Source organism: Phalaenopsis equestris, unplaced genomic scaffold, assembly GCF_001263595.1.
Source record: "Phalaenopsis equestris unplaced genomic scaffold, ASM126359v1 Scaffold227386, whole genome shotgun sequence".
NCBI lineage: Eukaryota > Viridiplantae > Streptophyta > Magnoliopsida > Asparagales > Orchidaceae > Phalaenopsis > Phalaenopsis equestris.
In genome coordinates, this window is record NW_018245376.1 from 210081 (window position 1) to 221761 (window position 11681).

Genomic DNA, 11681 nt, shown 5'->3' on the forward strand with positions numbered 1-11681 from the left:
TATACAAATTATATGATTTTTAAGATTGAACTGCCAATGGGGTTTCCCGTTTGTCCTCTATGATAGTGTTTTGTTGCTATTTGTTTTACCAATTTGATTTACCTATTATGTGGTGGTGGTTGTTTGGTGTTTGTTGCATGAACTTGAAGTGGTTCTCCCCTTGGACTTCTCGGTTTTCCTCTCTATGTTTGTTGCATGAACCTGAACCCCCCTTTCCAAAACCAAATCCTAAGTGTGCCACCACGATGATACCTGTCGGACCTTACCAAGGAGGAGTTACAACGAGAGATCCGTCATATGCAACAAGGACTAGCAAAATTGGATGACGGAACCAAGGAAGAGATTACCCTCGACCGCGATCTGAACAGCTAAAGAGGAGACAGGATGAGGATTTGAAGTTGTTCCACATGAAAGATCACAACAATGAGGAATACCCGCCCACCTCTTTGGAGTGCAATATCAATGGAGGCCAAGAGAAGAGGCCGCATCCGAAGGCCAACGGGATTTTGGCATCAAGATGGCTCTTTCAAAATTTGAGGGAGGCATGAACCAGATGAGTTTAATGACTAGTTGTAATCAATTGAATAGATTTTTGAGTATAAGAATGTGTCAGAGGACAAACGAGTCAAGCTAGTTGTCATTACACTAAAGAAGAATGACTCCTTATGGTGAGAAAACTTGTACTTCCCACCTCACTATTGTCAAGACAAGTTTTTGAAACTACACAGCATACAACAACGAGATATTTTAGTTGAGTTCACAGCCCAGTTGAAGTGTTAGTTGCAAAGCAAGAGGTGCATAAAGTAGTCAGATACCCCGGGGGCCTGAAGCCCGCCATTAGTAGCGCGGTGCAGTTACAACCAAACTAGATGTTGGGGGTTGTGTAGACACTAGCCTTGAAGGTGGAGAGGCAGCAGAAGTAAAGCAGCCAGCATTCGTCCTTTAGGCCACCACCTTCAGCTAAGCAGTCACCTGCAGCACCTATAGCCGATAAGGGTATCTCGAGAGAAAATAACAAAATCGGACAAGGAACTGATAAGGCAGATCAGAGTGGGAAGAAGTATGAGAAAGGTAACTCCTCCAATACAGTGCCAACCAGAAAGTGTTTCAGGTGCCACAGTTACAGTCATATAGCCTCCAGCCGCCCTACAAGCCGACTCATCTGTCGGTCGTTTTAACTTCATAATTTGAAAAAGTGATGATTTTGTGATTTTGAAAATAATTTAAATATGAATATAACTTTTTTTTTATTTTTAAAAGTAACATTTTAATTTTAAAATAAGTGAGACCAAACGGATCTCACATTTTAAATAGTTTAAATGATTGAATACAATACTACAAGTAATACACTTATCCCGAATAATAAATATATCACTTGTAATAGGAATTCAATCACCTAAACTAAAGAATTTGTCACATCTGTTTTGGTCTACGAAATATTTTATGAAAAGACCAACAAGTTCCCCTACCTAACATAAAAATTAGATAGGGTTTATTTTATCTGAGTTTCATGTTCCCTACAGAAGCAAACGCTCCTATAGTTAATTACATCTTAAATGACCGAAATCACTTAAAAAAACTCTCGATTAAGATCCGTGTTTTTACTTTCAAGATTTTCAAAGTTTAAGGTTTCCAAGATAGGACATGAGAAAATCAAACGAGAGTGGCTCAAATAGGAACAGTTATTTAAGGAATCCAAAGGGAAGAAAAGTAGAGGATAGCACAGATCCGGGGAAAACCCCGGTGACCTCCCAACTATCCTATTGTTTGGTTTTATGTCTTTAAAATGATGTTTATTTGATATTTCAATCGTGCAAATTATTTAGAATTTAGGACTTACAATCGCACGATATCTGATCATGCAAATTGCCTAACAAAATAGAAGGATTTACACAGTACCGGATGGTAACCTCGGAATCCTAAAATGTTAAGATATATAATTACATAACAGGGTTGTGCAAAAAGCCTAAAAGATGATCCTATGATTTGTTATTTAAACTAAAGAAGGTGATAGGTGATAGGTGATGTGAATGTGCTTCGATATTGCAAATCCATCCTGAAGTTGTTCCTCGTTGTAGCACCTCCATGTTTACTTTTAGTTTTGAAAATGCACATAACCACTAAGTTATCATATACTAAGGCATAGTCCAAAAACTAAGCAGTAAAACATGCAGTGTGAAAGAAAAGCAACAATATACTGTACAGTAAAGAAGAAAGACGAAGAAAGACAGTATAGCATGTATAGCATGCTTATAAAAGAAAATACAGTAATGTAAATCAAATCTATACACCTGGGAGGTTCGTTGCTCCTTTAAGTTTAGCTAGTATGCCCTGTGTAAAAAGGAGAAAGCACGACCTGTAAAACTTGAGAAAACAGGTAAATTGTAGGAAAAATACGAACAAATAAAATAAAATACAATATCACATATAAATGACCAAGAATATGAGATTTATATGTGATATTGGGAATGTCCCCAATTGCCATGAGGATCTGAGTGTAAGACTGAAGCTCAAATTTCGGAGCATTGGGTTTCAGTTTTGGTCAAGTTAAGGTAAAAATTTCGTTATTTGATTTAATTAAATCAGTCATGAATCACAATCTAGTGCACCCACCATCGTGTCTAGTGTCCTAATTAACTCATGAACTAGGGTCAAATGTTGAGATTCTTAGGTTCATTTAAAAAATTAGGATGATGAACTCCCTCTTCCCAAGTCCTAGGAAACCTACACTTTGGTTTGAGTCTGAAGTGTTCTAAAGTGTTTATCTTCAATTAAGTATCTTTCAACTAATTCTCGGACATCTTTAGATCAAGCTTAGCTCGCTATCAGGCTCCTAAAACCGAAGGGTAAACCTATAATTTTGACAAAATGATTGTAAAATGTGCTTCAATCCTAGTTAAAGCAATTGGGTTTAAGTTGATTCAAAGCTTAAGGAACCTAAATGCAGGTCTACTGATCTTTCAATCCATATTCTTAATCGTTATCTAAACTCTTACTTTCTTCCAACTATCAACTATTCTTCCAATTACAATTTCATCTTCCCTATACAAAAAAAATAGTGAATGGTTTACTATCATATCTCCTTCTTAGGTTTTATCATCACAAAGAACCAAATTTCATTTTTAATTTTCTCTCTTTCTCTTTTCCTCATATTTTTTTAAGACCATGAATCATTTCTGAAGATAATTAAATTGAAAATTCTCATTTTTAACTTGACCGTTAAAAAAACAAAACAAACGAAAAAGAGGCCGATGCACTTTTTAAAACAAAGTCAAATCAGTAAAACTTGGAGCGAAACAGTAAGTGCATCGTCCTAAAGGCGTTTAAACTTGTTAAAAAAAATTGATCGAATCAATCTCAAACAGGGGTTTAAAAGCCTCAAAATATAACTTAAACCTTCACGAATAAAGCATCAAAATGTGGAGAATAAAACTTTAAGAAAATGTGGCCTAAACAGTAAAGGATTTTAGCCAACATAAATCACCAAAACAGAGTCCAAACTGAGACCACCAAATGAGTCAACACAATATAAAACTTTCAGTTAAATTCAGCCTAGAAGAAGCCAAAATCGAGCTCATCGAAGAAGCCAAAAACAGAGAAAATTTTCATATATAATCCCCACTTCTCATGGCCAAAACTGAGCCAACCAAAGGGGCAAACCCCAAATCCAGCTCAAGGACAAAACCAAGCCCAACATGAAGGCCAAACCGAACAGCGTAAAGGCTAAACCAACCCACAAGAAAAGGCAAAAATAGAACTATATTTCTTCATCCATGCTTTTATTCCAAAAAAGCTCAAATCAATCTCAACAATTAGGTCAAAATAAAAAGAATATTTCCAGCTAATATAAAGCCAAAACCAAAGCCAGTAAATGATAAAAACAAAAGTATACTTTTAGCTAGTATTCAATCCCAAAGGAGCTAAAGCCGAGCATATCAAGTGGGGAAATATAGAAGCATTTCCATTGAAGTTTCATCTCAAAAAGAGCCAACCCGAGACCACCAAATGGGCCAAAACAGAGCACATCTTTCCGGCATTTATTGTAAGCATGAATATCAACAATAGAAGCCTTGATAATTTCATTCCAACATGCATTCGAACAAGGGACAGCAAGACAAACTAAATATGGGCCCCAAAGACATCTTTTCCAACTCATGAAATAGTTTCCAGCATGTGTTGTAGCAAAGGGGTAGCAAGAGAAGCAAGAAATGAGCTCCAAACACATTTTTCCAATTCATAAAATAATTTCCAGCAGAGGAACAAAACCGGGCCCATCAAAGGGCTAAAACAACAAAGATTTCAGCCAATACACCGAGCCCAACCATATGGGAAAAACAGGACCCAAAAGATCCATTTATAATTTGATTCAAAGAAGCCCAAAATGAACCCAACACATGGGTAAACCAAGCCCAACATATGAGCAAAACAAATGCCAATATCTCTTGCAAGGATCCCTCAAAAAGAGTTAAAGTCGAACCCAACAAGTGAGCTAAATGAAATGTCATTTTCAACTATTATGAAGCCAAGACCGAGCCTCTCACAATGGGCTAAAACATAAAAAATTTTCAGCTACATTTAATCCAGCATAACCAAAAATGAAACAAAATCAGGGGCAAAAAGAAACGAACAACATAGGGATGAAACCGAACCCAAAAAAAAACAAGAGGGGCGAGACAGGAAAATTTCAGCATTTGTTTCTCCCAAATGAGCTAAGACTGAAACCCACCACATAAAAAAAAATGCTTTCAACATATGTTTCAAATAATGATAGGAAGCATGAAATAGATAAGCATGAGTAGATCTCTCTTTTCTCTTTTTTTTTTTTAGAGCCAACCCAGCATTCTTCAACATTCATTTTGAATATGATTAAAAAAAAGCTTTGATAATCCACTCTACCATGCATTTCTAGAGGGGCAAATTTCACTTCAAAACCACCATTATGATACTTCCAAGCATCTCAAGCAAGAAGAACAAAGGCAGCCCATTCATGCTCCATTTTACTATTTCTAAAAAACTATTCATGCTTAAATCTCAAAACAAGTCCAAATCTTGCTTCCACATGCTTTAACAGAGAGGAAGAAGTATTTTAATTTTTTTATGCAATCCAAATGATATGGATTAGAGGTGAGAAGAGAAATACCTCTTTTGTAGATTTAAAGCCAAACTTTAAAGCCAAACTTTAACACAAAAGCCAAACTTTAACACAAATTTAAGAAAAATGCTCCCACAGAAACTTCCCTCCCAAATCCTTCGAACAAACAGCAATCAGCGAAACACCCCACCAGCCTTCCCTCTTTTCTTAGAAAATTTTCAATAACCCTCAGGCCGCAGAGGATGAAAAGAACAAGTAATAATGAAATTAGAGGAGATTTTGGCAGCACCTCCCCACTCTCAGAAATTTCGGCCAACCTTGGTAGCACAGAATCAAGCAAGGCTATCGAGCCAACTCGCTTGAGATCCTCCTAAAAGAAAAGTAACAGAGAAAAGAAGAAGAGGCCACCAAACACCCATCTAACTCCCGAACACCCAGCACGCAAGAAACGAAAACTCCAAAGCCAGCCTCACTTTCTCTCGGAAAAAATTTTTTTAACAACCTCCCATACACTAATCCCTGATGTTTTTCCATAGGCAGAGAAAAGAAAATAGCCACCTACCAGCCACCCTAGCCAACCAATCGAGAGGGAGAAAGGAATCGACACCATAAATGAGGGATAGCCTCGAGAAGGAGAAGGGTCGGCCAGGTGGAATTTCACGGTTGGAGGGCCGCTCGGACGAGCAGAGCTCAAGGAGGCGAGCCGCGAACGTTGGGGAAGAAGACTGTCGCGTGGATCTGCCGTGGAGCTAGGGCACGGGCGAGGAGCGGGGTGAGCCGCTCGAACGAGGGTTTAGATGTGCGGGTGGAGCCATAAATAAGGCTTAGGGTTTTAATTTTAATAATATAAGTGATAACATATAAAAATAATTTAGTATTTCTTAAAAATAAAATTCAATTCGTATTTTTATTTGTGCATCATAATACAACAAAAATGGGTGTCAATTTTAGGTAAATCTGGCATCCCAGACGCGCTGGCATGGTCTGTTTCGCTGCTGGAAGTCATTTTGACGAATTCATCAATTTGCGTGACAATTTTCTCGTGTCAAAAATATGGTAATATGGTTGTCCTTTCCTACTAAAATTGGTGTTCCGGACGCGCTGGCCCAGTCCATTTTGTCGTCGAAGGTCGTACGGAGAAGTTTGCATTTTCACCCATCATTTAGGCTCAATTGAAGTTCGACCATTGTGCAATTTTGTGAACTTTGTGCATTTGGTGTGTGTATGTGACGATAAAGTCCTGAGGAGGTTTTCTCAAAGCTTGAGATTCTATTGGGAACTTCTCTCTGAGTCTCCACGTAATAGCCCTTAACCGCTCGTCCATAAGACGATGGTTTTGGACCATAAATGTTAGACATCACAGAAAAATAAGGAGTGTCTAGAATTTCTAAAAGGGTGGGCTCCAATGCTGGTTTTCTAAGATAGTCAGTAGGAAACTCCTAGAGCTAGATCCTAAGCTATATGAAGAAGGAAAGACCTCAAAAAAATGAGGTCAACATCATCACACTCATAGATCAAGGTGCCATCGAGGAGGTCAAGGAGGAGTCAGAGGATAGACCAGAAGAAAAGCTTCAACTCCACAGAGATGAGAGAAAAGCCTTAGACATTCGACGAGTTTTGCAATCTGAGCCATTGCGAGACTAATCCTGGTTGGGGAATAGTATTTTTCGCACTAGGTACACCGTCAAGGGCAAGGTTTCATGGATAGTGGAAGCTGTGAAAACGTTGTGTCAACGCATAATGAAAAAGTTGGGATTAGACACAAAAAGCACCCCGATCATATTCTCTTACCTGGCTAAAAAAGAAAAATGAGATACGTGTAGAGCAGCAGTGCCTAATTGATTTTCCATCGGGGATTACCTATAGGAAAAAGTATGGTGTGATGTGATTCTTATAGATGCATGTCACATTCAGTTGGGTAGGCCATAACAGTTCGACCGCAAGACTCAGCACGACAATTTTAATAACACCTATTCCTTCAAGAAGAATGGGAAAAGAATCATTTTGCTACTAGGTAAGAATACGAAAGGTGGGAGCGATATAGAGGCGGCATTAGTTCCTAGGACCACTTTCCTGCAGTCAGTTAGAGATGTCACTGTAGCACTAGCATTAATCTTCCTGGAGGGAATAGAGGAAGAAGAAGTATCAGCACTACTGTGATCACTACTATATGACTTCCAGGATGCTATGACCGATGGTCTGTCAAAAGGTTTGTCGTCACTGATGGACATAAAGCACGTCATAGACCTTTTACCAGGATCGATATTACCAAAACGACCTGCCAACAGATTGAGACTTGCAGTGTACGAGCTACAAAGACAGGTGCAGTATCTCATCACGAGGGCACCAGTCTGTGTGTTGTCCCTGCCCTGATGATGCCAAAGTGATGGCTCGTGGCAAATGTGCATTGACAGTCGGGCCATCAACAAGGTCACCATCAATGATCGATTATATCGTGCTTGGATGATCTCTTAGACCAATTACACGAAGCCACTATCTCCTCCAAAATCAACTTGAGTGGGTATCATAAGATATGGTGAGTCCATGAAACCAGTGGAAGATCGTCTTCAAGACATGGGATGGGCTTTTTGAGTGAATTGTTGCACCTTTTGTCCTGTCAAGCATGCCCAACACTTTTATGAGATTGATGAACCAGGTATTTTGAGCTCACATTGGAATGTTTGTTGTGGTCGAATTTAACGACATTCTGATATACAGACAATTTGAGGAGGATATCTTGCATCACCAAAATGCAATATTCAGGGTGTTGGGAGCCGAGCAACTATATGCCCATCCAAAAAAATATCACTTCATGACAAACCAGGTATGCTTTCTGGATTACATTGAATCTAGTGCAGGCATTCAAATGAATCTCGCAAAGATAGAAGTCATTATCACCCTAGACCGCATCACGGTTGTTCACCGAGCTGAGACACTTTTTAGGGTCAGCATCGTTCTACCGGAGATTCATCATGAACTTCAGCACTATCACCGCCCCTCTGACAAAACTTTTAAAAGGGGAGGAGTTTACTTGGACTACAGCAGCTCGAAACAATTTTGACACACAGAAGAAAAAGGTGCCTCAAGCGCCTATGCTAGTATTACCGAACTTCAACCAACTTTTCGAGGTAGAATGTGATGCATATGGCATGTAGATACGGGCAGTGTTGAGCCAGGAAAAACACCCCATCGCTTTCTCTAGTGAAAAGCTGAAAGATTGCAAGAGGAAGACTCGACTTACGATAAGGAGTTATATGACATTGTGAGAGCCCTGGAGCACTATAATCATTATTTCTAACAAGCAAGTTCACACTGTTTACAGATTACAAAGCCTTAAAATTCCTCAACAGTCAGAGCAAACTAAAAAACCGACATGCTGCCTCAATAGAGTTCTTAGCCTCGTTCCAGTCCGTGCTTAAGCACAAGACGAGCAAAAATAACCACGTAGAAGACGCACTGAGCCTTCAACATCTATTGATTACAAACATATAGGCTCAAGTTGTGGGTTTTTAAGTCGTGGGGGGATTTGTGTGAAGCAGATGAGGACTTCAAGGAAATCAGGAAGCGAGGTTGGGAAAAACTAACAGGACAGTATTATCAATCAGATGGATACTTGTTACATCAGAGTCGATTGTGCATTCCCATGTGTTCACAGAGAGAGGTCATTGTCCAGGAGTGCCACAGTAGAGGATTAGCAAGCCACTTCGACAGGGGCAAGACTCTCGCCCTCATAAGAGAGCATTTCTTTCGGCCCCGACTGACGAGAGATGCGGGGCGACATGTCAAGCAGTGCAGCACTTGCCATCTAGTGAAGACGAGAGGGCAGAACGCGGGATTGTACACCCTACTTTCAGTACCAGAGGCACTGTGGGTGTATTTCAACATGGATTTCGTGGCAGGATTCCCAAGAACCTAGCGAAACGATGACTTCGTGATGATTGTGGTAGACAGATTCTCCAAACAAAGAATTTTTTTGCATTTGTTTTATATAAATTGCTTCCATGAATAGATATAATTTATTGCACTTATAAATACAAGTTTAATTATGATGCAATAATTTATTATGTAATTATTTCTTCAAATAATTTTTCTTAAATATATGGTTTTTTATTATTGGTTTATTTGGGAATTTTAATTTTTGTATCTTAATTTTCTTATTGTACTATTTTTCATTTTTTTCAAATTGATATGGTTGAAAAAATTCTTATTCCACCTTTATCACTATTTATAACTTTCATAAACTTGGTACTCCACTTTGAAATTTTTTTTTTAATTCACCCATATCTTAACTGCTAAGTACTTATTATGACATATAACCTTTAATATATTTCATTTTCTTCATCATTCCATTTAATTTTTAAATCTCAATAGTGTACTAAGTATCTACAATTTTGTAAAATAAGTTGTTTAAGTTATATTGAAATAAATTTATTATTTTAACATATGTATCAAATTGTTGTTTCATTTTTCAATACATTACTATTTTTATAAATTCTATTAACTTGCAATTTGTGCTTGTGCAATTAAACTAGTATATAAAAGATCACCTAAAAAAGTTGGTATTAAAATCCTTAAAGCATACCCAGAAATGATTCTACAGACATAGTACCATGTAGATTGCTCTGTAAAGATGCAAGTAACCATTTAAGATTTTAAGGCAATACATTCAATATCAGCTGGAAAAAGTGAAGTTTCAGCAGTTGTACATCAGGGATGTATAAGGGAGAATGTCAAAGAATGATGACTAACGACATTCTAAAGCTGCATAAAAATTGATGTGTTATCAACAAGACCTATTGATATGCATGCACAAACATTACCGTTAGAAGAGAGGCGACTTAGCTCACGATTCCTCTGATGTCTTGAAAGCAAAAAGGTCTAAATGACAACATTATCATTGTTTGAAGAGGTATTTCTCATAGAAGATAGGAATATATTGTTTTTTCCTTTATCCATCGCATAAGTTAGCCTATTTATATGCCAGAACTAATTTGGAAAACTAATTCATGGATTCCTTCAAGATTTAAGGGTTGTGAAAGCTTTAATAATATTTCTGGGTGTCCTGGGATTATATATCCATAATTTGAGTAATTATACACGATTGCTAATACAAAATAAAATTTCGGCAAACATACACGCCACTCAATTCCTATGAATTTACATATCTAACACCTAAACTTTGCTCTTTTACATATAAACCACCCACCCAAGTTTTTCATAGCACATCAAAATACACATTTTAATGCATAGGGAAAATGGTATGTATGAAAAGAATTAAACTTTAGGTGTTCGTAACATAAATACATGAGAATTGAGAGGTATGCATATAAATTTTCCAAAAAAATTTTGCGTTGCAAGAATATCAAGTCTTGTGGCACTCGTGGGCTCATTTTGTTCTTTCAAATTAAAAAACTTACAACTTCAATCAAACATTGTAGCAATGAAAAAAATAATAAGCCCAACTCTACAACAAGGATAGTAGTCAACTTATCAACTTGTCAACCCAATCATGAGAGCAATCACTAACGAACATGAGACTCGAAAATCACATATCGAGAGAATTAACTGCTAGGCCACGAGTTGGACATGGTGCAAGGGTGACAAGGTGGCAAAACACCTATCTGACAAAGAAACTAAAGCTAATGTCTAACGGCCAACAAACAGTTCATCAAAATTCAAAACCTAGCTCAATTACAATCTGTGAAACAAAACTCAAATCACTTGCCTTCAAAAAAAATGTGTTACTACGAATTATTCGGTATACCATTCAAGCATTTGTGCCCAAGTAATTTCATTGGACATCAATTATAATGAAACACGAGCACCACGGTCCGTAAATAGCAAAATAAACAATACCGACCTCACCGTCAATTTCCTCATCGCTGCATCCTCCTCTATTACGACTAAAGTGGACCGGTTTAATTGCTGCGCAGGCAGCAATCGTCGCGGCTATCACAATAATGGAGCTCTGTAAGACGGGATCCTGGAATGTCACGCGGCGGGGGGAAAGGATCTGAAACCCAAGCTTCCCGCGTAAAACTCGGTATCGGAGGCCAGAGGATCTGAACTGAATGCCACACTCAACGAAATCTCTACGAGACAAGCTTTGGAGGTGGAAACTGGAAGCGGCACTAGACGCTACCAGGCCGTAGGGTTTGGCGGTGAAGAGCGAATCCATGTAAATCGAAGACGGAGAAGGAAGACGGAGTGGAGTGCCAGGCTGTAGGCGTGGAAGTGAAAGGGGGATAAGGCACCGAAGAATTATTCCATTAAGCCGTGAACCTAGTGCCTATCCAATATACCCAGGTGTAAACTCCGACCCCACCTATTCTATCAACCCAGCCCTATCCTAAACCCGAATCCTGAAAATTTTTCCGCCAACATAAAATTATTTCGCGCCTACAAGTTGTTCTATTTGCAGGGTGAGGAAATATTTCACTGGTTTGTTCACAGATCCGCCATAGTTAGGTATTGTTGGAAGTCTCCATGGACGTTGAGATGTTGGAAGTCAAATTCTTCATGAACATAAATGTTGAGATGCCGGAAGTCTCCATGAAAGTTGAGATGTCGTCATTCAGCCTGAACTTTG

General features: G+C 38.4%; 1 protein-coding gene across 4 annotated transcripts in view; it reads right to left on the reverse strand.

Annotated features, from left to right (window-relative positions):
- The window catches only part of LOC110037935 (pentatricopeptide repeat-containing protein MRL1, chloroplastic), an 86973-nt gene extending 75631 nt beyond the window's left edge, over positions 1-11342 (reverse strand). For all 4 annotated transcript variants that reach the window (XM_020742678.1, XM_020742677.1, XM_020742676.1 and 1 more), the window contains exon 1: positions 10953-11342. In XM_020742678.1, the coding sequence (XP_020598337.1) occupies positions 10953-11270 (318 nt within the window). In that variant the 5' untranslated portion in view covers positions 11271-11342. The remainder of the gene's footprint in view (positions 1-10952) is intronic.
- Positions 11343-11681: the final 339 nt, after the last annotated feature.